The 26782-nt window shown below is 40.6% G+C and overlaps 1 protein-coding gene across 5 annotated transcripts in view; it reads left to right on the forward strand.

Annotated features, from left to right (window-relative positions):
• The window catches only part of SH3KBP1 (SH3 domain containing kinase binding protein 1), a 224141-nt gene extending 202253 nt beyond the window's left edge, over positions 1-21888 (forward strand). For all 5 annotated transcript variants that reach the window (XM_035542036.2, XM_035542038.2, XM_035542037.2 and 2 more), the window contains 6 exons: positions 1549-1634; positions 12225-12334; positions 13393-13518; positions 16705-16976; positions 19510-19573; positions 21505-21888. In XM_035542036.2, coding sequence (XP_035397929.1) covers positions 1549-1634; positions 12225-12334; positions 13393-13518; positions 16705-16976; positions 19510-19573; positions 21505-21546 — 700 coding nt within the window. In that variant the 3' untranslated portion in view covers positions 21547-21888. The remainder of the gene's footprint in view (positions 1-1548; positions 1635-12224; positions 12335-13392; positions 13519-16704; positions 16977-19509; positions 19574-21504) is intronic.
• Positions 21889-26782: the final 4894 nt, after the last annotated feature.

Below are 26782 nucleotides of genomic sequence, written 5' to 3' on the forward strand. Positions count from 1 at the left end.
CGTGTCAGCCAAGAAACTATGTTGTTTCTTATATATTTACAAATAAATATGCATATATATATATATATACACATTTTATTTTAAGTGAAAGACCAAAGATAGAAAAATTAATTGATCAGGCAGATCGCTTGAAATAACCTTATGTATCATCTCAGTAATTAATCCATGGTTCCAGGAACATGTTGCTTCCACCTTCTCGGTGCCGACTGCCTGCCAAATTGATGATTTCATTGAACTAGTTTGTTTTTCAGGTCATAAACTGGTTGTCCATCTTTTTTGTTCTTAGAAGGTTTGTCACCCGACCACCGTGTTTAATTAGATTGATTTAATCTGTGACCTCCTCCAATTTTTACACGCATTTTTGGACTCTTTACCTGTCACAGCCTTCCTGGAGTCTGAAATAGGGTTTCCAGCTACTTTGTGTTTTGCTCATGAGCTGCTGTCACAAGTGGAGGCTCAGGCTGTCTGTCCTCGGATTATGGCACCAAAGCAGAGATAAATTGAAAATCAATGAGACTTGGGAGTTCACACTGTATTTTACTGTCAAAGGCTAGTTGCTGCTCATAGAAATGCACATCTGCCTGGGTTGTTCTGTATTTTTACCCACATTTCTGGTACCTTATGTACGTTGTAATTGTTGCAGTGCTGTGCTGTGAGTAATTATCGTGGAAAAAAACTATGATATTTATTAGGTGGCCTGATAATGATGGTAAATAGAATTTATTGCATTTATTGAACTATTGTTATCATGGTAAACGTCACAGGGATTTGTCTGTGTGACCTATGCAATGCCGAGCTGCGTACCTACTACTGTCCCATTTTTCTTAATTGTTTCAATAGTCTGGTGATTTTAGTAGACGTAAATAGTTGTGGGATAGAAAGTTCTATGAAGAAAGAATAGTCTTGTTGCTTGTGTTTGATCTCCTGTCTGATTTTAAAATAGTTCCTCTCTCTAAAAGTATCACAGCTCTTGACACTTGCCTGTTCATTTTCAGACAGAGTGGTTGATCTTGTTTCTTTGGACCTGTGGAAACCATTCTCATAGTCTAGTCTCATAAGAAATGTGCAAAAATAAATAGAAATCTCCTTTAGGTGGACAAGTTGCCTTAGTGAGTAAGCATTAGGGACTGCTGGAACACATGACTCTCCCGTGAAGGTTCTCCCTGTCTGCAGTGCCCTCAATCACCCATCGCTGTTGTTTATGCGAGCCAAGTAATGAGAAGCAGTTACAAATCAGATCCTGAAGGCTGTCCCTTTGCCTGTAGATTTCCTTCGTACTGAGATGCTGTGAACATTTGAAGAATTATTCACGACACTACAGTGTCGTAAATAGGCTTTATTGACAGGTGTTAAGGAGAAATGAGATAAGGTTAATCCATACAGCATGTTTGCTTTCTGGAGATTGCTCTCTGACATATTGCTACTACTTTGGTGCTACAAAGGAAGAGTATTTCCCTCTCTCAGTAGTAATTGCAGGTTAGCTATCAATTTACTGTAATCCACACACAAACTCCAATAAAATATCTCCTCTTCTTGATCCAAATGTAGGAGCGATAGTCCAAAAGTGGAATTAGTGGGCAGTACAGTGTCCGGCACTCTAGAGAAAGACTCCTCTGAAAGAAGCAATGACATTGGTAAGTTACAGTGCTTTTTGTAGTTTGCCTAAGAAATGTATGGTGTAAATCTCTGCTTTTTAGTGTCTGTGTTATTATCCAAAATGCAGATTGAGGATTTGGCAATGGATGTATGGATGTGAGTGAACTGATATCAATTTTTAATTGCAGAATTATAGGATCATTTCTGATGTATTAAAAAGGTTCTGTTTGTTTTTCTTCTGTTAAAAAACAACAACACAGAAATATGAAATGGTGAGCTGTTTTGGCTAGGAGTGCTTTTGTTAATTTTGTTTAAAAGCAAAACAAATGAGAAGGCCAATAATAATAAGTCATGCTTGTTTAACAGATGTAATATTAGTGCTGCCATATTTTTAATGCTGCAAAAGATTGTATTTTTGATGCAGTTAGTAATCTTTGCATTTTCTAATACAAAGGAGTAGAGACAAAATTCAGGCTGATTTGAATCAATTTTACTGAAAACACTATTTAAAGAAAGTCTAAATTTCTGTTTAAAATAGTCTGTCTTCCTACACCACAAACGTTTTCTTAGAGAAATCACCTGGAAAGGAGTAAAGATAGGTTATTTTTCTGTCTTCTCTCGTGCTCCTCCTTTCTCAAGTTTGCAGTGCAGGAGAGATGTTTGCAGGGTCGGGTGCTGCGGTAAGTGGCACTCTGAAAGCAAGGTGCTCTGACTCCTGTCCTAGGGCTGGAAGCAAAGCCCCCGACAGCCATCTTCCACCTCCACTTAGAAATCCACTGGTGACAGCTGCTGCCGTCGCTCTCCGCAGTCGCAGCTGTGCAGCAACAGACCCGTTCATGTAAAAAAGGCAGAACCGGGGTACCCTGAATGCGTATGCATTACTACCTTTCACTGGTGGCATTAAATGCTGTTTTCATGTCATGGTTTCTACCCAGACTGCTTTCTTAGTAAGCCATTTCTGTAAAATAGTAAGTTTTCAGCAGCCAAATCTGTCTTTTCTTCAGACTTGGAAGCAGAGCTTTAAGTTATAGATGGATTTTAATTGAAAAGTATAAATAAAATGCTAAATTAATTTAATTTCACATAGGTTAATGAGCTTTCCAGCATCCATATGCCTGCTTTTTCTTAACCTTCTGCCGTTGCTGTTTTATGGTAGTAACGTTTTTCTGGAGAACCAAGTGATTTTTATTTGGGATAAACATGGAAAGCTAGAAGCTTGAGATAAATTGCATGAACATTTTTTGTTGTGTATATTAATATGAAGGAATTTTATGGAAGTGCAGACAAATTCTACCATTTAATGTTTATTACCCATGTTTATAAATTTGCTTCAAAGCCAGTGAGATTCTGCATACTAGAAAGAAAAAGTTGACTGCAAATAGCATATAACTGTGTGAGAGAAGTAAACTCTTAATCCTCATGCTAGTTTCTTCATAATTGCTATAAAGATAAAAGCACAGAGTGTTTTGTATTTTTTCTGGGTTTGGACAACCTATTAAAGGGTAGGTAGGAAATTTGTTTTATTACATTTTTTGTTCATTTCCAGAACTTTGTTGTTGTTTGTTTGCCTTTTAATGAAGAACAGGAGCCAATAAGAGTCAATAAACCAAACCAACATACACAACATATTGCAAAGGGCTTAGCAGGTGACCTCCTGTTACCACTAACAAGGGAAACCTATTGAGCCCAAAGATAGAATAGTGTGAATACTTAGATAGGTATAACTTGATAGGGGTCAAACCAGAGTGGCATTTACAAGGGCAAAGCATGTCATTCTAGCCTGTTAGACAACTTGTTAAAAGAGAAGAAGAAAAAACGTGAGGATTTTGGAATGAAAGTTGACCCAAAGGTCATAACTAATATGAATTTTCAAGAGGCTTTTGATGGCTCCTGTAAAATATTGTTAAAGAAATAACCTTTTGAGAGAGGGTAGAGAAGTAAGTTAAAACTTAAGCCAAAACAGTTCACAGTGGGTTCATGTCTCTTACTATGAGGAGAGGCTTGGAGTTCACGACAGTCTATGAGACACTGTAAATGCAAAGATTTATGATAAATGTGCTAGATTTTTTATTTATTTACAAAGAAAACTGTGTTGATGAAATCTCTTAGCTAAATGAGTAATTAGCAAAAAACTGTGGGTGACTGTGTGGAGTGTCCAGTGTGTTCCCAAACAGCAATGGACTGGGCAGCATGAGTCCAGGTAACACTTAACTGTGATATGCTATACTGGTGTTGTCCTGCCACCACGTACTCTGTGATAAGGGCAGCCTTAGCTTCTCCTAGGTTCATCCTTCCAGTCAAAATGGATCTGCTTAAATCTAGTCATTTTATGTCTTTTCATTAATCCAAAATCATGTGGTTGAGTAGAGGGGACCTATGTGACAGACACGGTGGGGATTAGCCATAGCCTTTGAAGAAAATGGAAGTTCAACATCCTTCATGGTAGCTCAGGTGTTTGCCCGTTCTGGTGACAGGGTTGCTGTTTGTTCCTTCATGAATCCCAGTGCAGTTTCAGGACAACTACAGCTCTCACAGAAGAAACTGGCCAAAGCAGTGCTCTGCTGCAAGTTGCCTCACCTTGTTTCATGCTTATGCTAAGTATTAAGAGTGAAGCATGGTCTGCAAATGAATATGACGGCACTCTCCTGGCTTTTGTGCCATAAGGAGGTTATCTGGGCAATGGTTGTCACTTTCTCAACGTTAACACCCTATAGCTGGTTAAAAGCCCTCCTAAAGGAGGAGGGAAGAGAATATATGGAGTCCTTCTGTATGCCATCTCCTAGAAGTCAAACAAGTGAACAACAAAATTAGTAATTCAACCAGCAGTTGAGAAAAAATATGTAAAGGAATTGAGGAATCCAGGTGCAAAACTTGTATTCTGTCTAGGTCCCCCATTACGGATCAGTATGTTAATCACTTCTTGTTTTGGAAAAGCTATCTTTCTATTTGTTTTCTAAGTCATATTCCATCCCCAAAAGATTTAGTGTCAGTGAACCAGTGTTGCCTAAACAGAAAACCCCATGGTTTTAAAAACTCCTTTAGAAACATTCTCACTCAGCTTGACTTAAGAAAGTTGCAATTGCTTGAGCAAGGCTGAGGTGATGTAAATACTGTGCCTAACATTCTGTCAGATGCATACACGAGAACTGATTTTTATGTGGATGTTAGTGCATGGCTTGATTTTACTAGCATGTTATGCTGAGTTGTAACTTGACATTTAAATTTCTTGATGATAATACAGCGCTGATTACAGTTTCGCAATCTGTACTGACAAGGGCAAGTCCTGTTCAGCAACATCACTGCTGATTGTAGATATAATGGCAGCTATTACTACTGTTTTTCATGCCTCTGCTTTTTTCCACAATCCTGACAAAAACCATTGGAAAACTAGTCCTCATAATAACATTATTTAAGAAAAAACATTCCCCATTCCTCCTCACTTTTTCTTTTGTTTTCTTTTTCCCTGTTTTCAGTGATGCCTTTCCTTTCCTTTCCACACATATTTCATCCAGCTTTTCCTATTCACATCTCTTTGCCATGGGTAACTCTTCTTCATTTCATGAGGGTAAGGCCTTTTATTTTCCATTTCCTTTCTGTCCTGTCTTTGCTTTAGTTGACAATGTGTAACAAAATTAAATACTTTGTAGAATACCTAATGTGTACTTGGCTGTTACAGATTTTTTTTAATTAAAAGTTGAAATGGAGTGTACTGTGACAGAAAATCTTGCACCATAACATTGCAATGAGAAATCATTACAGTTTCTTTCATTTTCCTATAAGAAATCTGCGTGATGTAAGTGAAATGTAGAGTATGTGTACGCTGTTTGTCAATGCTGTGGTTTCATTAATGTGTTCTTACAGACAGATGGTGTCGTCACAAAGTTTAATGCATTTATTCCATTGTGATGTCATTCCATGTTACAAAACATACAAAAGAAAAGCCATTTAGCAAGAAGAATTAAAAAAAAGGAAAAAAGGAAAAGCACATATTGGCTTTCAGTGGCTTGCATGGTCATGTCACCCAAGACTTGCCTCCAAGTGTTGCTGTGGTTAAATCACAACAGCTAGATCTGTTGTGAAGTCTCACATACAGGCTACTGTTCTGGAATGACAGTGGCTTTTGGAGCTTAATTTAAAATTATTCCAAAGCAACATAGCCTACGCTGAAGCTAAGCCCTCTTCAACCACCACAAGAGCAGTCTAGTCCCTATGTAGAATGATACTGATTTAAACAGCTTCACTTCATGCCCTTTTGCATAACTCAAATTTTAGGTTATGTATTTCTTTTTATTTTCACAAAGAATTGTTATTTCTGAGGGCTAGTGCAATGACAAAAGAAAAAAAAAAAGAACAAACAACTAGATCATGTAATAATTTACTGGATCAAACACTAACGATTCCAGAAAATTACTGAATTATTCCAATTAATTGTTGGTATTGAGTTCTTTCTACATGTCAAGATTAATCCCAACTCTTTTAACTATATGCACACACACTGTGGAACGCAGCAATCCTGAAACAAGACTTGTATATCCAAACTAGGATTGCTTTGAAATCATCTAATATTTATAATCGTATGGATTTAAGCTAAGTGATTTAAAGAGTAAGCCACAAATAAATAAAAGTGATATATCTACAGTGGAAATGCTCAGCTCACGCACACAAGCAGCAGTTTCTGCACTTTGCAAAAAGACTGAGCTGCACAGGCGTTTCCCACACAGAGCCAACTGGACACATCTTTCCAATATTTTTCCTGGCTCCTTACACATTTGCATAGTATTTATGAAAGCAGTTAATAATCTTCAGCAGTGCTCACAGAAGTCACATACATATTCGTTGATTCCTGCTGAAATGTATAGTTTTGGAATGATTTTTCGAAGAGATTGCCTGAAAGCTGGTAAACACGAGCACATTTTTCAGTGTTTGCTCAGACTTTAATCTGCAGAGCATTGGCGGTGGATCACGGAGCACCGGCTGAACTCATGTCATCAGCTGTGCTCTTTTTCTGTCCCTCCCCCAAGCCTGGTTCTGAGCTGCCTGCAACGGTACTTAAAAATACCCTACTTCAAAATATCTAACAAACACCAATTCTTCAGCATATTGTGTTTCCTTGAGCTGTATTTGCAGATGCTCCGGAGTTGCTATGCTGCTCTTCTGTGCTCAAATTTATTAGGAGAGGTGATTGCTGTGCCTCTGCTGGAAGAAAGTGATTTAATAAGATTTGGCCCATACTAGGGAAAAAGGTGGAGAATCTTTCCAGTAAAATGTTGTAGAGCGGAGCATTTTTGTGTTTAAATCACAGGCCATTATACTGCAAGACATTATAATTATGTTGCCTGAAGACACAGAGTAGTAGTTGGAAGAAGGAAAATATTGCTGAATAGAAGGGTTGGAGGACAAAATGTGGCTTTTACAGTGAAGACGAAAATCTGCCTAAACCAGTTGTTTCTTCCTATGCTGCTGTTCATGTTTATTTGAATATAGCAAAGCAAAGGAACAAAACTACACGAGTGGGTTAAGTTGTAATATTTATGTCACTGAATCCAAATTACCCACAAACATAGATGTGAATTGTAAATATTGTAATTGGGGTTATGGTAATGGTCCATTAAGAAAATTAATTAGGTCTCTTGCCCCAGAGGGTGCAGAAAAAGGCAATCAAACAGAAATTTAAATCATTCTCCATGTGTGTCAAATGGAGTTGCCTGAAAACAGCATATCCATTTCTTCTAGCTCAGTTTTCTTGACCTTTCAGCTCTTTCTTGGCGTCTTCTGAATTGTTAAAAATAAAATCCTTATGGGGGCACTAGCAAGTGGTTTGCTAAGCTCGTTATGGCAGCTTTTACATTCTGCTATTAAACCAATAAAACTCCAGGCTGAAATGTGAAAGGCTAATTGTATACTTTAGGATGGTGGCTGCTCAGTGGCTGTCCTCAAAGCCAGGCAAGCAAAGCTGTTTCCAGCCAGAGCAAAGAGTTGTGACTGCAGGCCTTCCAGGCACATCACCGTTACGCTCTTACAGTAACCCTGTGGCCAGGGAACCCTCCTGCTAACAGTAAATTACCTGAATGTTAGAAAAGAGCCTGCAGTTAACCATGGATGAGATCCTGATATCCTGGCCCTGGCTGAAAGTATAGCAGCATTCCTTGAAGGGTAAGATGCTGCATGATGCTCTTCGTTCAGCACGGAGAGAAGAGCAGAATCTAGGCACTTGAAGCAGTTAAAATAATTCTGGGCTTGTGGAAATTCCCAGAAATGTTTATATTCTCTATTAAGTTGCTTTTAATTAGTGCTGTGTGTCGGATGGACAGTAATGCAGAAGATCTGACCTGCAGATCTCTGTCTCCTTTGATGAAGAATAGCTTTCAGGATTAATGTATTTAAGGACAGCGTACCATTTCACTAGCCCATTGTCAGTCTTCTAAATGTATTGAATATGATAATGAAATGAAATCTACCTCTGTGACTTTTGTGACATTATCTTCTTCAAATGGATTGAATGCCACCTTGGCCTCATTTATTCCAGCTCTGCTGTGTTTCTCTTCTCTGAAATCTCGTCATTAGCATTCTGAATATGTTGATTCTGATCTATCCATCACTTCCCATTTCAGTTTTCTCAAGGTGAAATCTCTCTGCTAATTCCAAAAGCTTTCCATCTTCATTATGTAGAAATGACTTTGCCCAAAGACAAAAAAAAAAAAAAGCAAACACAAAAACTCAAGATAAAATTGAGGCCTAGCCATATTTTCTGCTAGAATAGTAAATGCACAGGAGGAGGTAGGCGAGAAAGGAAGCATAACCATTTAACTTATTTCTGGGATTTTTTTTTTTTTTTGAAAGATTGAAAGTTGTTTTCCAGGAAGGTACAAATCTATTTAGCTCAAAACTTATTCCTCAACTAATTGTTTGTTTTCTTGAATCTGGCTATTGTTTGAAAACACCATCATCATGCTTTGAATGACCGTGTCTCCAAACAAACAAGAATGGGGTAAGATCCTATTCTTAAGTGGCATGGAAAGATACCAGGGAATACTTCTTGCACTGCTGATATTTCTCCTATTCCTCAAATACGCTTGCTCAGTAAGCTGGGCATTTCATTGTGTGTACTACACCAGTATGCTAGAATTACATGGATGTCTTTCCCCATCTCGTGAATTACTTCATGAATTACCAGCTTGATCAGCAAGGCAGTAATAATGATGAATGCATCCATTTATTTGTAGAACAAGTATCACCATATATATATATATTTTTTTTTAATTAGAGATTCCCACTGTTAATTGAAGGGTGTCTTATGTCTTCTGTGTGTTCAAGAGAGCCCTTTTTACTGATTATTACTAGCAGACACAGAGAAGGCCGGACCAGTGCAGAGTTCACTTCTACTAGATGCTGATGCTGCTGTACTAGTGTTCAACATGCCTGTGAATATGGTAGATTGGACTTTATTTTTAATGGCCTCCCATTTGGTTTAGCTCAGAAATGCTTTACATTTTGCTTAGCACATATATTTAAGCTTGCAATGTCTGATGGCTCCCAAAATACACACCACAATCGAATTACTGTATTTAGTGACTTCAGTGAGTATAGTATAGTCACACCCATATGGTCTTGCTTTCCATTAGCAAAAAAAAATAATCAAATAACCTCTATAATTGAATTAATTACTGTATCTGCAGTATAGATTATAGTAAGGCAGAGGTCTCTTGAGTGGTCATGTTCCTGATTTTCTCCACCAGTGGATGGGAATTGCCCTGAATGGTGATGATCATGGAAGGTGGTGATAATCTTAGATGTAGAGAGGATTTGGGAGTGAGAACCACATCTAAATAAGGAGAAAAAAGGTGGGGGAAGGAGGAGATAAAGGGCATGTAGAAGTACTAGAAATGGATTTACTATTTTAGCATTGTACCAAGCGTTGTCCCTTACACTTAAATAGAGTCTCATTTATAGTATCAGCTGAATGGCTGTGATTTCTCTGTTGGCAGCAGATCTTACCTGTGGAACCTTTCCAACCTCTGCTCTGCTCTGTTCTTTTTAAAAATCCAGTGCAGGTTGAGGCTGCTTTAGTTTATTTTTCTAGCCATCAGAAATGCATTCAGAAGTGGAAGAAATGAAGGATTGTCATATTTCTTCACATTATTTCCTGATAATAGAAGCTTTGCACAGAAATGTTCGTGTTTCATAGTATTCATAAAATGCATGGAGAACGTTTCATCTGCAAGTGCTCATGGGTCTCCTGAACAAAAATTTGTATCCTCTTGTGCTGTTTATCCATACATTTTACAATTGAAACACGAATATTTGGTTGTTCAAATCAAACATAGAAGTCTAGGTAATGGATAGTTTATGTAAGGCACAGAAACACACTTTATTAATAACTTCACTATTTTTTTCATGGATTGTTTTCCATTTGAGTGTAGATATTTATCCTATGTAAGAACAGAGGAAGGTGCAGTGGTGCTTACCATGGAAGTGTCAACAGAGAGAGAACTGATACATTGGAGCATTCCCATGCTGTAAGATAACTTCAGTCAGTCTATTGCCCCCCCAGAGCTGTAGCCTGCTCTTCTTCTCAGCTTTAACAGCTTGTATCAGTCCTCTGCTACTGATCCTTTCTTCCAAACAGGTATTTGTGTGGCTGGGCACATGTTTTTGGAAGATGAGCTGGATTAAAACTAGCTCAGGGAAAAAAAAAAAAAAAAAAGAAAAAAAAAAAGGTTAGATGGGGAAGAATGGCTGGGGTAAGCAGAGGGTTGCTTCAGTCACCATTTTGTATAGTTAAGCATCACAGGTTTGTAGAAAAGGTGTATATTTTTGACTTAAGAAAGTAACAGTGGTGAAAACGAAGACAGTGTATAAAAATACATCACTGACTTCCTGTGTGATCTTAAGCAAGTCATGTAGCTATCTCGTACATCAGCTTCAAACTGGCTGTTGCTGGAAACCAGCTCCTATATCTAGGCTTTTTTTTTCTTCAGAAAATAATTCTTTTACTTGTATTTCTCCTTTCCTGTAGCCCTGAAGTTCTGTATGTCTCCAGATAGGTTTTGTGTAATCTGTTTGCATTAGCTTATTTTTACTTTAAAAGCACTGCAGCCTCACCTGATATGTAGGTACACTTGAAGCTTTGGATTGCCAAATTGCCATTGACTGACTTTGTGAGACACTTCAGGGCGTGGGGTTGCAGCAGTCAATAAAAAAAACAGTGAGAGAAATACCTGGTAGAGGACAGTGGGATCACAGGCTATATATAGGAAGAGTTGCTCCAAAAATAGAATAATGTTTAGAGGTGAATAACCTTAGACTATTTCAGGAGTATTGAAAGTCTCCTTTTTTTTTTTTTTTCCACCTTCTCTTTTTAAAATCTCCTGGGAATGGAAAAATATTGCTGAGTAAAGAATGTCTGAACCTATTTGCTTCCTAGCTGCCGAATCATGTACTTGGAATCAATGTAAGTGTCCTTCAGTGTGCTTAGTTTATTGCACAGACCCATCAATAGGTTTGTTTTTCCATCATGTAATTCTGTACAATGATTGTAATACAGCAGCAAAGCTTGATCTTCAGAGATTCATTGTTCTGTAACAGTTTTGAAAATTAGGTGCCTGGTATATACATACCTGCTAACTTAGAAGCTGTTTTTTTTCCTGCATGTATGCAATGACAAATGGTCTCTGAATAACAAATACAATTCCGGCGTTTGATTTATGCCTGAAAGTAATTTTACTGAATTTTGATTTATTGTGTCTAGAGTATCTCCTGTATATTTTCTGAATCATTTCTGTTTAACATATGCAATAGGGCATTTTGAAATTGATGTGACTGAAACTGATATAGCCCATAAAAATAGATGAATGGTGTTAAGCCATTTGATTCAGGCATGTAATCACGAGCCACAGTACTCCTTCAGCCATCGTTCTTCCATGTAAACATGCTACCACGTGGCTGGATTCAGCGAACACTTCCCTCCTATTTCACCTACCATACAAACAGTCAAGACTCCTGAGCTTTGTACAGCTTCGGGAATCTGTTGGAGATTTCTCTTACCATAACCTCTGGACTGCTGAAGATATCCCCCTCATCTGCAGCTTCTGGAAACTAAGCTGCCTCTAGCTGCTAGTGTTTGGGAACCTGCAGATGCCTTCCAGCTCCAGCACTCTCCTTCTCTGATCCCCTGAGCAATTGTGTGGGATGCTGCAGGTGCAGCACAGTACAGTTCTTGAGACAACGAGTGCACTGTCTTCTGTCTCCAGTTATTCAGAGAAAAACTACTAACCCTTTTAATAGCAAGATGGAAATTTTGAAACTGTTTATTCTATCCACAGGACCCGTGTTGTCGTTTAGCGTTCACTACACTGAGAGTAAACAAAACCATAGGCTCCTCTGAGCATTTCCTGTCTGCTTTATTGTGTTTGACATGCAAGGGCCATTGTGCTTGGCAAGGGCGACTGGGTTGCAGCTGCCTTTGACTTCCAGGATTTTTTTAGTGACATCATGGTGTCTAGATGTGCGCAGAATACTGTGGCACAATGGGGAAAGTGAGATTTGATTTCTTTGAAATTAAAAGAAAAAAAAGTGATTCTTATAAAACAATTGCCAGAAAACCAAATCAATTCTGTTTTATTTTTAAGACTTGGAAGGTTTTGACTCTGTAGTACCAATTGCTGAGAAGCTTAATCATCCAACTACAACCAGACCAAAAGCTACTGGCAGGCGACCGCCCTCTCAGTCTCTCACATCTGTAAGTTAATTTTCCTTTTCTTTTTAGAAGTTTTTTCCTGACTTTTTTCTTCCTTCTATTTCTGTTCCCTGGTGCTTTTAATACATGTACACAGCCATTCCTTCACACGTACAGTGAGGCAGAGAGATGCAGCTCAGGAAAATCTGTGTCAGAAGGCTGCCAGTGTTTTGAATGCTAATGCTTAAAACATTCCCTCCCTTGTAAGATTTGTACCCCCTTATTTGGGTGCTGCCAGATTTTCCTTGCCAACAATGGGTGAGGCCAGAAAAATCCTTCCTAAAAATCTTTGGAATAAACTAGCTTCTGCTAAGTATTGAGGATTTTATAAGCATTTCCAAAAAGAGAGCTTTTTGGAAATCATTTCCCTTGATTTCTCTAGGCCACTTACTTACCAGATTTTGAGGACAGCAGACTGTTGTTGGCCTTCAGTAGCTCTCCTTGAGCCATCATACATTTCCTCTGACAAGCTCATATTTGTAAATATATGGGGGACTTAAATTTCGAATAAGTACCTTGAGACACTTGGTTTCATAAACCATGCTTTGGAAACCATTGCTCTATCTATGGGAGAAGGAACAAGGGGTGAAAAGAACCTTCCATCCCTGTTTGCACCTTTGCAAAGAGACCATGCCTGTGGCAGCCCTGCAATGCCAGCAGTGTGCACAGGCAGCAGCATGACTCCTCTGAAGAGCAGCAAAGAAAGACCTGCACTGAGCAAAGTGGTGGCAGAGCTGACACCTACCACACGGTCCTTGGTGTCCTAGCCAAATAAGATACAGCTCTGCTTGTGGACAGGAAGGTGCTTTCGTCTTATAATATAATGCAATATGAAGATGTAAATTATTGTTGAGCCCAACTCTCTTAAGTATTTCTCATTTCATCTAGCCTGGAAAACAAGGGTTAAAAAACTGGGGAGAGAGAGTACTGATTTTAAGGGTTGTTACTTTGAAAATAGTTTTAAAAATCATATACATTTTCTTCTTTTCTGTTGAGTTCTTGTATAATGAAAATATCTGCATTTTTTTCCTCTCATGGTATGTGCGTGTTTAACTACATAGTCATCCCTTTCAAGCCCGGATTTCTTCGACTCACCAAGTCCTGAAGAAGAGAAGGAGGAACATGTTTCCGTTACACACAAAACTATTGAAGTGTCAAGGAAATCAAGAACTGTTACAATATCACAAGTAAGTTATTTGGAATGTCTCTGTTTAACCTTGTTGCATGCATTTTAATTTTTGAAAACGTTATTAAATAGTTACTTTTAACATTTAATTCAACAATCACTTTGGTAACCAGTCCTTTAAAGAAGCTTAAAAATGGTAATCATTACTAAAGATTCTTCTCGGTTTGAAATGCAAGTCTAAAGTGAATTGCATAGTTAAAATGTCTCCATAACCATAGTGTGAAAAAAAATCCTTCTAGAGTAAATGCATTTCACAGAATCAGAGAAGTTGGGAATTACATTTTAGAAACAAAGGCCTCGTTTGCTGTTGTAAATTGAGTTTACATGAGATGAGTCTGTGAGCAGAGAAAATACAGCTCTTTGAGCCACTCTAATAATATGTGAATTTGCAAGTATAATCACCTTTTATACTGGTATGACTGTATTTATCATATAGGTTTGTGCCATTCTTACTGTATATTGGTAGAAAGCTGTAAGGTAATCAAATACTATAGAAGGAGTATATAAATCAGGCTTTAGAGGTTGGACCTATATTTTAGTACATAAGAATACCTTGAACAATATAAATATTACATTCTAATAGTATAACTAAAGTATTCAAAAGATGCAGTTGTGCACTTCTGTGATCAAGTTATGAAGATAATGTTTTGCTATATAGCTCCCTCTTCTGGGTGCACTTGAATTAATGAATACTCTTGGGCCAACATCCGTAAATGATCTGCTGGCATGACAACCATGTCGATGTTGTTCCTGTACAACACGAAGACTGCTATCAGAAAGTAGCTGCTTGAGGCTCTAATACAGATGGCCAGTTAAGCTCTGGAATAATGTGTTCAGTGTGGATGACTCCGGTTGTACCTTGCTCACTTGCTGCAGGTTTGGACTTGGCCTCTCTTTTCAGTCCAAAGGGAACTTGCATCTGGTCATATAAGGGTTATTATCCATGAAGGGTCTGATTACAGGTACACACTGCTCAGACACGTACACACACACATAAAATATTAAAAGAAGCACAATACATACACAATACATGAAACGTTGCTAAGGTCATGGAGTCGAGTTCATCTCTCTTGTGATTTATAATGTCATTTTTCTATATATAGTCACACTGTTCCACAGAACACATTTCTTTAAGCAGTGCCTGCCTGGGTCAGGTTTGATACTCAGTCACACTCATGCAGTGGGGAAGACTGCTTTTTGCAGAATGTGGTGGATCCTGCTCTTCCCTCCACACCCCGTTTTCTCCTAATTCTCATCCGACTGCTAACTTTTCTCTCAGTTACTTTGTCCGGTTAATGTCCATGGCCTCAGTCCTCAAGTCTTCACTCACCATGTATCTCCATCTGTTTCCATAACATTTTTGCTCAGTATCTTACTCTATTTGCCATTCAATTTCAATATCTCTTTTCTAATGATAGAGTTAGATGGCTGTGGTGGTTTCACCCAGCTGGGCAGCTGAGCTCCACCACAACTGCTTTCTCACTCCCTCTCCTCAAAGAAAAAGGGGGAGAAAATGTGACAAAAAGGGCGCAAGGGTTGAGATAAGGACAGGGACATCACTCAACAAGTATCATCACAGGCAAAACAGACTCAGTATAGGCAGATTAATGTAATTTTTTGCCTATTTCTAGCAGGCTAGAGCAACGAGAATCTGAAAGCAAACTACAGAGACCTTCCCCTCCATCCATGGGGCTCTCCATGGGCCGCAGCCTCCTCCAGGCCACATCCACCTGCTCCACCGGGGGCTCCTCCACGGGGGGGCTGCAGCGTGGAGATCTGCTCCGTGTGGGACCCATGGGCTGCAGGGGGACAGCCTGCTCCACCAGGGGCCTCTCCACAGGCCGCAGGGGAACTGCTGCTGCCTGCCTGGAGCACCTCCTGCCCTCCTGCTGCACTGACCTGGGGGGCTGCAGGGCTGCTTCTCACTCCTCTCTCCCAGCTGCTTTTGCACAGCAGTTTTTCCCTTTTCTTAAATCTGCTCTCCCAGAGGCCCACCCAGCATCGCTTCTGGCTCGGCTCTGGCCAGCAGCGGGTCCCTTTTGGAGCCGGCTGGAGCTGGCCCTTATCTGACATGGGGCAGCTGCTGGATTCTTCTCACAGAGGCCACCCCTGCAGCTGCCCTGGTACTAAAACCTTGCCACATATACTCAACATGGGCAGTCTTGTGTTTTTTTCTTATCCTGGGCTAAATCAGATCTTCCAATAGTTCTGGTAGGTGTTATATAAGGCACACATTAGCATTACCAAATAACAACATGATAAATAAGTGGCACTCTACTTGCCATTGTGATAACTGTACTTGTACACTGTGCTGTGTATGCAGTGAAGTAACTGGTACTGTATGGTAGGTATCTTCTTTGCCTTGTCTATTAAGTAGAGCACTGTGTTGCAATTCAAGAAATATGGGATCCTTCTGAGCTAAGCTATAAATTTTCAGGATAGCTAGGGTAATGCTGCATTATTCTCTTAAGTTCCTGTAAGAATAAAGAGCCATTGGTTGTTACAAGGATTCACAGATGCTTCAGGTACCAGAGGACAGTACAGTGAAGTTATACAACTATTTTATTTCATATTAATATACTATCATTCTGAAGTCATGGGATTTTGTGTTAGTTTTTATATCATTTCACCAAGCAACTTTATGTAACAGTTAGCTATTTTTGTAATACTGAGGGCAACATTTAACACAGTCTTTAATTTTAAAACAATATCATATATTGAAGAATCCTTCAATGGTTAGTTGAAAATCATCAGTGTAATCTACAAAAAATGCAATTTGGATTCTTGGCCACACTATTTTGTGCTCTGCAGGAGACTTCCATGGATGTAGGCATGTTCTTACAAACTGAGAGAAATTCTCACATTTCTGAGAGAAACAGTGAATATCTTCCTTGGTTCATTGCAGCGCTCAGACTGAGGTCTTGGAAATGCTTATTGCTGATCAGTTGTAGCAACTGGAAACTTCTGCTGAAACTGTTTGGAATTACAGGTCCCAGCTAAACCCCCTCTGATGTATAAGTACAAAGATAATTTGACTGGTTGTTCTGGCTGTCATATTTGAAACTTTCTATGTCTGACTATTGACTTTCAACATTACTATATAGCAGCAAAATATTTAATGTTTATTAGAGGTTTTGATTTTCATAAAGCATTCTCCAGGCATTAAATGTTGTTCTTCTTGTTACAGGTGTCTGATAATAAAACTTCCTTGCCTCCGAAACCAGGAGGTTTGGCTAGTGGCAGTAATGTACAACCATCTCTATCCCCTTCACCGTCACCTGGATTTCATTCAATTGCTATGGGAACAACAGGCCACAGGTCAAATTCCCCATCCCTGTTTGGTACTGAAGGAAAGCCAAAGACTGAACACTTGAGCCAAGGTCAGACTGCCCTGGAGGAGCTGAGAACACAAATTAAGGAGCTAAAAATCATCATTGAAACGATGAAAGACCAGCAAAAGTAAGTACTGCAAATCACAGCTGTAATTGGGATACATCCATTAAGTGTGGCATCAGTTTCTTCTGGAGTTTGTCTTCGTATACATTACTGATTGCCTTTGTGTTTGTGAGTGGTTCTGTCTACTTTCCTGACAGAACACATTCAGAGGTCAGGAAAAAAGACTGGCACTATCTGCTTTGTGACATAAGCAGAAGTTTATGGGCTGTTGAAAAAGTTAAGCTATACAAGCTATAAGTGGTGAATAATTTTATATTGTTTAATTTGCCAATAGCTACTTGGGAACTCACCCTAATCTTAATAAGGGGGGCATTTGTTCTAGTTGTAATATGAATTTAGTAGAAGTGCCTAAAACTATTCAATTAATTTAGAATTGTAGAATGTTAGAATGGTTTAGGTTGGAAGGGACCTTAAAGATCATCCTGTTCCAGCCCCCCTGCCATGGGCAGGGACACCTCCCACCAGACCAGGCTGCCCAAAGCCCCATCCAGCCTGGCCTTGAACACCTCCAGGGATGGGGCATCCACAGCTTCTCTGGGAAACCTGTGCCAGTGCCTCACCACTTTCTGAGTAAAGAATTTCTTCTGAGTATCTAATCTAAACCTACCCTTTTTTAATTTAAAACCATTATTCCTTGTCCTATCACTCCACTCCCTGACAAAGAGTCCCTCCCCAGCTTTCCTGTAGGCCCCCTTGAGGTACTGGAAGGCCACTGTAAGGTCTTCCTGGAGCCTTCTCTTCTCCAGGCTGGACAACCCCAACTCTCTCAGCCTGTCTCCACAGGAGAGGTGATCCAGCCCTCTGATCATCTTTGTGGCCCTCCTCTGGACTCATTCAAATACATCCATGTCCTTCTTGTGCTGGGGGCCCCAGAGCTGCACGCAGTGCTCCAGGTGGGGTCTCAAGAGAGCAGAGCAGAGGGAGAGAATCACCTCCCTCACCATGCTGGCCACGCTGCTTTTCATGCATCCCAGGATATACAGTTGGCTTTCTGGGCTGCAAGTGCACATGGCTGGTTCATGTCAAGCTTCTTGTCAGCCAACAACCCCAGGTCCTTCTCCTTAGTGCTGCTCTCTGTCTTTTCTCCATCGAGCCTGTATTTGTGCTTGGAATTGCCCTGGCCCAGATGCAGGACCTTGCCCTTGGCCTTGTTGAACCTCATGAGGATTGCACAGGCCCTCCTCTCCAGCCTGTCCAGGTCCCTCTGGATGGCATCCCTTCCCTCCAGTGTGTTGATTGCATCACCCAGCTTGGTGTCATCAGCAAACTTGCTGAGAGTGCACTCGATCCCACTGTCCATGCTACTGACAAAGATGTTTAACAGTGACGGTCCCAGTACTGACCCCTGAGGAACACCACACTCATTACTGATCTCCACCTGGACACTGAGCCGTTGACAGCAACTCTCTGTGTGTAACCATCCACCCAATTCCCTACCCACCGAGTGGTCCATCTGTCAGTGAGATAGATGGGAGACAGTGTCAAATGCTTTGGTGTTGTTTGCTGGCGTGTTGCTGCTAGCACATTTTCAAAGGAAGCTTGTATTTCAGAAGTAATGCATGTGTCATTAGGACATTTGAAGTTGGGTTTATGACCCTGCATCTTATTTCAGGGATGGCCATCTTTGTTTTATTTTAAGCTGCTCATCTCGTAGGGCTTTCACATAGTTTTTGTTATTCCTGACAGTATTTGATGTTTTGGAAGCGAATCCTTCACTGTCATTGTCTGTTGCCTGTAGACCAGTCAGGAAAAAGAAAAGGCAAAGCAGAGTGCAGAGACTGTGCCAGAACAGGGTTGTGGGGGTAGTTTGGGAGAAGACCTTGCAGGGGGCATGGTTCAGGCTGCAAGTAGTCACTGAGCCCCACAGCTTAATCTCTTAGGCTGACTCCTGCTCCTCTGCACTCCCCAGCCCTTCTTGCATGGGCTGCTCCCACCTGCTGGTCTCTGTCTCAAGGTGAGGGCACTTTGGGAATGTGGGAAGGTGTCTGCTCCTGGTAGTGGTGTTTCCCTTCCCTTCCAAGAAGGGAGACAGCAAATCCATACCTGGGAGTCATTAATGCTCATAAATGAAGCTGAAGGCTACTTTGCATTGTTGGCACGAACGGCTTCTAACTGGCTTAAGCGTACGATACGATGGGCAGAATTTGTGTTGCAGCTCTTATAACCCACCAACAGCCAATCCATCTACATTCTGTGTGGAAAAAAGGCAGCTGGATTCAATGTTCATACAGCCAGCCAAGAGCAAAGCCTGTGGATGCAGCACTGTTAGGAGGAAATGTATTATTCGTATTCATTTGGGGCAGGGGAAGGGCAGGGTATGCCCTATTATAGATCGTCCTACTTCTCTTCTCTATAGTAAGTAGTACATAAGAATATACTTACTTTAATTAGTTATTTGAGGAAAAAAAACAAACAAATCCAAAAAAACACCACATAATTAGTAAAATATGGAAAATATGCCTCCAAGAGGTGACCTTTTGTACTTTATTAGTTTCAATATTTGCATTCTAAGTTTTTTATCGCATTCTTTTAACAGAAAAGAGATTAAGCAGTTGCTGTCTGAGTTGGATGAAGAAAAAAAGATCCGTCTACGATTGCAGGTACTTGAATTACTAACAGCGTTACAGAAATATCAGCAGGTTTGATTTTGCCTCAAGTATAGAACATAAATCTCTGATAAGATACTTAGATACCAGTGAATCAAAAACTATTAACATTTCTAATAGGGGGGTTCCTACTCCCTACCTAGTGTTACCGGTTTGTGTCATATGTATTGCAGTGCTGGATTCTTACTGAAAAGCCTGATAATTATCTAAAAATTTATCAGCACAAGTGCACAAGTACCAAATGAAAGAACGCCATATAGGATTCCAGTTAGGGTATTTCTTTAGTGTCAGTTTTAATGGTCTGATTTTGTCACAAATGAAATTGTATGGTTTTGTTTTTGTTTTTAATGATTTGTTCTCTTCCAGAGCTTTATATTTTGTATTAGGCTGGTCTTAGTGTTGCTATGCCTGGAATATTATTTCACACAGCAAGGTTTTTATGTCTGTTTTACAGACTGTACTCAGGTTGCCCTCACTAAAGCATCCTAAACAATATAAAAGATGGTGTTAGGATTAGGAGCCAGTTACTGCTATCACAGTTTGTGCAGTACCTTAGCTCTAGAAGTTGTCATGTTGATTTAGTGTTTGCCAGGCAGCGTGCTGCCCTACCTGCGTGTGAGGAGCAGAGCTGCACCTTTGACTTTGATCATTGACTCTGCAGCCTCAGTAACTGCTTTTCTGGATTTGGGAGAGTGATGTACTTGGTAACTGCTTTTGTATCAATTATGTTTTATATTTTTATGGTATAGGTCAGCTGTACTTTCTCTCTGTACTAGGGATAGAAAATCGAACTGTAATTTCACTGGGCTGCTCCTGTTCAGTAAAGGGCTTGGGAACATGGCAGAGGATGGCAGAACTGTGTAAAGGACTTTATGCATGCAACCACATAGGCATATGGCTTCTTGTAGTTTACAATTCAGCGAAAAATGGAATATATGCAGATAAAACTGATGAACATTTTAATAGCAGTCATTGATTTAGTCTAACAGGGCAAACTATTCAGAGGTCTGTATTCCACCTCCAAGGACGGCTTTAAATCTTTACACAGAGCCCTACATTGATGGTTTTAAAAATATGATCTTACAGCTGAATGCTTTTACTCCTGCTCAGATGTTGCTTATACTGGTTCAGATGCTGGACGAGGTGGCATAATTAGCTTTAAATGAAGATCAACAACCACAACAACGACAAAGAAGTTCAACAAACAAAAATTGCATTAGTTGATCAGTGCTCTGACAGGCATAAAGCAGCGCAGCTCTCGGTGCATGTATTAAATGAAGAAGAATGCAGTGATGATATGGCCCAGTTGAGCACTGAGGGTGTTTGGGAATGTATCTCACATCCCTGCCTCAGGGTTTGTGGAGGCTGCTGGAAGGGCCAAGTGTGCAGCTGGGGGTGTTGGTAGCTTCAGCCACCTGCTTCTGCCACACTGCTGTACATCCATCAGAGACCTTGGGGTGTCTGGGCATGGGCTTGATGGGTATAGAGGGCCACCATCCCCACAGCAAGAGCCATCCCTGCAGGAGAGAGAGGACAGGTTTTGCTCCTCAGCTCAGAGTGGCTCTATTTACTTGTGCCAGGGGTAAGTGCAGCTGCTGGTGCATGGTCACAGTGCTCATTTGGCGAGTAATTCCTGGCAATGAGCTGCACAGGCTGTGAAAGTTGTAACTGAGAGTTTGAAAGGTCTTACAGCACATTCATATATATATATATACACGAATATATTCCTCTGAGGGGAGGAAGCCATCACTGGTCACCCTGTGCAACATAGAAGGTCACCTCAATTTGTGAAATCTTTGGAAATAAGAGTGGTATAAAACCTGTACTCAATGCCTGTGGAAAAGATGGAATATGTGCTTTTCTAGCAGCATCAACTCTGTGTCTTAAAGTATCTAATTTCATCAGAAATATTTTTTTCCTTTCAGATGGAGGTTAATGACATAAAGAAAGCTCTTCAATCAAAGTGAATACTTGATAGATGGAATGTTGCATTATTCTACATGACTGAGACTCAAATTTATGCCCCAGCCAAAATAACTTTGTGCCAAATGATTTAAGAATTGCCTCAACATCCCTTTATTGAAGGATTAGCACAACAGTTTTTGATAGCACAACAAAAATACCAACAGTGAGGAAAAAATCTCCACACGAAGTGGTGCTGTGTGGCACTAGTTGTGACTGAAATTGATCTTCTTGTGCTAAAGGCTCTCTACTTCAAGATCATAGGTGAAATGAAAACTCAGGCAGTTTAGTCCATAGTGGTACTATTTTGATGATATTTTTCCATAAATAAAGTGTATTTCAGATTATCTGTTTACAAGCTTTATGATTTTGATTTTTGGTTTTTAATTGTCTTTTGTCACAGATTTTAAAATGTTTGTACTGCATATAGCCAGGAATGAATGTTAACGTTGGGGCTGGAGGGATTATTTTTGCTTTGAGATAGAACAGCCTACTTCTTGTTACGGTCTTAAGTTCTGTTAAATATGCAATTTCATGTCCCCCGACCCCCCTACAATGAACCTTACGTTGTGTACAGTAATGTATTTAGGAGAAGAACACCAACGAAACAAAAATCTGGTCTTTGCAATGATTTGTGCCTTTCTTTGCCACACTCTGACTGGAGCTGGTTTCAAGCCGGGTCTCCGTCACGTAGCTCCCCCCGACTCCTGTCACTGGTGTCCGGTAGAGGTCACGCTCGTCGTGTGCAGCTGCTCCGTACGGCCAGGCTCGTGCGAGGCGGCGGGACAGAGCGGCACAGTTGAGAGCAGCTTTGTCATTATCAGCTGTGGCTTTTTAGCTTTCCCGTTTTTGATAGGCTTCTCCTTCGGTTTTGAATGTTCATCTCGCTTGATTTTCCGTAGACGATTTCAGCGCCCGCCTCCGTCCCCAATTTTGCACAGAGTGAACAGAATATGCATTATTAAAGCAAAAATAAATAAAAGTAAACTATAAAACATGAATAAAAAGTTGTATTATCTACTGCACAAGGTTCTCTATTGTGTGACATTGTTTCATTTGCTATTTATGTGCTATTGTCTGCTACATTATGTTGTATAAGCTTTCTGCCATTGAGTTATATACAGTGAGACACTTTATAGTCCTGTTTTGCAGCAGGGCTTTCTCTTCCTATTTTTATTGAACCTGGTGCTTGCTTTGTTTCTTCCAGTTTCTATTTTCATCCTTTCAGAACAACTTCTTCATTTTCCTGTTAGCAGTTTTGCGTGTTCCTTACTAGCGGCACAGTATCTCATGCCTTGTCAACAATCTCTGTTGAGTTTTTACAAAGCATTTAAATAATGGATATTTTTGCACAGCGTAGCGAGAGTGGGTGAGTGATATTGTTGATACTTCAGAGGGTCAAAAACTACAACAAAACACACAAAGGATTTGTTTGTCATCTCACCGAATACTGGAATTGGCTCCACCCAGGATATCCTGTATCACCGCTAACCATCCTGCCTGCCAGGAACTGGATGAGACACGGCTTTCGGTTGGCCGGTCACGTTCACACATGGCCGGCAGAGTTCCCGTAACCTTCTTGACATGCACAGATGTGTAAAATACACACTCCACTGTACCCAGGTCTTGCTTTATGGATCTCAAGTGGCAATACTGAACCTCACGATTGGGATGATTTCCTCTACAATCGCATGTGATTCTCTTGTAGCTGCGGTGTCCGAGACTGAAAGGTGTGATGATGAAACTTGAGGATGTTTCCAAAAGTCCCAATACATTGCTCAGTGTTCTTAAAGAGAAACACTAATAAAATATTTTATCACTGAAATGCTCTTATTTAACAATCCTAAATAACTACATTAAGATATTTTTATACAAGAATGATAGTCCCGTCACAGCTTTCCAGCAATAAAGGTTTCTAGATTACTTCCATATCTTTTGTGAGGTTGGTGGCAGAGAGTAGAAGAGGAGGAAATAAGGATAACAAATAAGAATTCTGTTTGGGTTTGTAATGTTATATTTGCAATGTGTATCCATAAATAAATACTTCTGGCTTCCTAGCTGCATCCCTGGAAGAAAGTAAACTATTGTATCTGTGGTAAATAAAGTATTAATTCATGAGCTGTACTTCAGAAATACAAGGGACGTCTCAGAAATGCTCCATTTTTTGCAAATGAAAGTCTGAATTTGGCATGGAGTTTCCTGATAGCAGATTACATCTTTTTTTTTTTTTTTTTTCCTTCTGTTGATGATAACTTGAGATGATAACTTGTCATTTTATAAATGCAAGTTACAAGTCCAACCTATCAAGCTCTGTAAATGAAGATCAAATAAGATTTTGTGAAAATGCTTTGTTTTGAAAATTTATTATTCTAGGAGAAGAGAGTTCATAGAAACACAAGTTTTTCTTCTTGCTGCATTTCATTATAGTAATAGAAGGTATTTTACATAGCATGTGGATTTTTCCCTTTTTAAAGAGGATCAATTACGCATTGAACCTGTGGTTAAGAACTGCTGCTTTTAAAAATGTTTGGTTTTATATTTAAAGAAAAACAGAAAATGCTGGTGAGCTGCAAAGTGCTTTTGATGTGAAAATGATTAAATATTGCTGTTTGAAGAGTTGTGTAAAATGATTTTTTTGTTAATAGCACACAGTGGTCTTGCAGTAGACTTCGGTTTACATGTAGAAATCCATGTAGGTATGAAACATCAGGGCCATGCATTTGCATGATAATATTTACATTCTTGATTTGGAAATTTGTAAGATTATTAAGAAAAGAGTTTTATGTTCTTTTTGTAATGTTATTTTTTCAACTCTAAAAGGAATCAGCATTGCTTAATGTGGGATCATAGCACTTAGTGCTTGGTTTTCCATGGGGATGTGATGGTAAACAGTCAAGATGTTCGTTAACTTTTATTAATTATATTTCATCTTCTGTTTGTATTTTTCTTATTAACAATCCATTCATAAATGAGCTAAAGGGTTAGGCGAACAGGTCAGAGGATTAAATATAATTACATGCAACATACTCTTGGTTTTAGGCATATGATAGCCAGCTGCTCAGTACATTTCGTGAGCCTCTTTATGTCTGGCTGCTGAGAGGAGCAGCACAGCCTGGGACAGCCAGGGCTGACATTTTCACGTGTGCCCTCGCTGTCCTGTGGCGCTGGCCCAAGGTGGGTGCAGGCCCCTCTCTCCCCCTTGGCCCCAGTCCAGCCCTTGTGTGCAGCGCCCCAGGCCAGGCCTCCCTGCAGGCACAAAAATACGTTTGCCTGCTGCGGGGCTTGCGTGGTGCGAAAATGTCTCGTGTTCCTGCGAAATCCTCGGCTGTGTCGCGTTGCAGTCATCGCTGCGCTGACAGCTCTCTCCGCGTTAGCCTCGGTTAGGGGTGCAAGAGGCAGGCAGGAGGATGGTTTAAAAGTGGGAGCAGAACAATTGCTCCGCCACTTCTGGGCCATGTAGGGGTGGCTGCGGTGCCAGGCCCAGGCGGCCCTCCTTCAGCAAGCAGAGGGAGTGTCCTCCCAGCACTGGCTTCAGCTCAGAGTGGTCCTGACATGAAAAAGAGCAATTGGGGGTGGATCTGAACTCCCTATACCGCACACCGGGTGCTTGTCTCCATGGTTATCAATACCCTTGAGCCAGAAATTAGATTTCGCTTGGCACCTTTGGCCTCAGCTGATTTTTGAGCTGGCCTAGGAATTAGCAGCTAATTGCATATGCCCCGGCCCATTCATCCCGCTTCCTGCAGCTGCTTCCCTCTCTCTGCCCTCCGTTTTGGAGACCAGCCAGCTTCCTTAGGTAGCGAGCCCTGACAGTACCGGCATGGCAGCGCTTCCCAGCCTGGAACAGAGCAGCTGAGGAAACAAAAGGCACTTTTCTAAATTTCCCCAGGCACTGTGTGAGTGCGGCCAGGGGCTGAAAAGGGCTTGGTGCCACCAGCTGGGTGCTGGATGAGCCCACGCAGGGCAGGCCATAGCTCCTGGCCTCCATCTCCTCCACGGCCTGCAAGACAAAAGGTCCAACTCAGGTAATGAAGGTTATCTGGCACACGCAACGCAGTGCTGGTTGTTTTTACCTCTCTGTGTTAAAAGGATTTCCAGCCCTGCGCAGGCACGAACTTTAGCATGTAGCTAGCATAAGCGGCTGGGAGCCGGAGGAACAGATGCTTGAGGGACTTGCTTGGTGCCATGGAAATAGCTAAACTAACAAAATGTCTTAGTGCTCTTGAGCACGTAAAAGAAAGCATTAGAAATTTAATCCTATTTCTAAATGTGTTATTACTGTAGGATGCAAATTTTAAGATGTAGATTCATTTGTTGAAACTGCTGTCTCACAAACTGAGGTGCTATCTAAATGTATTTTAGGAAGTTAATCAACTGTAGATGTAGACAAATCCCCAGAACCAAATCCTCTACCATGAGAATAACTGTTCTGACACATTGCAAAAACCTTGGGGGGCAGGACTCTGCCACTCTCTTGGCCCCTCAGGTAAGGTAAGTGTGTTCAGAGCTCTCTTATCTTCCTTTATTTGTAGGAAAGCATCTGGGGAAGGTAGCTGATAGTCACAGGAAAACATAATTGGCTTTTATCAATATGATCTTAGACATTGTAATAGGCTATTTCAGGGGAGAAAACTTGAAAATTACGGCAGCGACAAAGCAAATAAGATAAAAATGACCAAATTTCACAACCATTTTTGAATATCAGAACATTAAAGAAGTGTCTGCTTTCAAAACTTTCTCTGGTAATGCCCTCTCTCTTCACTGCGCTCAGACCCTGCATTTCCATTTGCTGTGGGAGATCATTTTCCTCAGTACAAGCCAGTCTCTGCCTGCTTCATCCCAGAGAGGGAAAGGCGAACGTGCTCACATGGGAGGACCCATCAGACTGCTCTTCATCTCCTCAGATCACAGCATGGGAACAAAGTTTGGGATTTTGGCAGAGCACTTCTTGGGCTCTTCTTAGAGGAAGTGCAAATGAGGCTGGGCAGCCGCCCCTGCTGCAGGATGATCCATCGCTTGGGTTTACCCCTTCTGGGGATGCTTTTCTGTGTGAAGGGCACAACAACAGCAGCAAAGTGCAGGAGATAGCACCGTTCACACAGTCTCTACCATGCTCTTCCTCCCACCACAAAGCACCAAAAAGCAGAGCAACAGGTGAGAAAGGGTAAGTAGAAAAGTACATGCACCTGCATGGAAATTGCTGCTGCTAGATAATATGGCTACTCAGGATTGAAAGAGCCA

This window comes from Cygnus atratus, chromosome 1 (assembly GCF_013377495.2).
Source record: "Cygnus atratus isolate AKBS03 ecotype Queensland, Australia chromosome 1, CAtr_DNAZoo_HiC_assembly, whole genome shotgun sequence".
NCBI classification, from domain to species: Eukaryota; Metazoa; Chordata; class Aves; order Anseriformes; family Anatidae; genus Cygnus; species Cygnus atratus.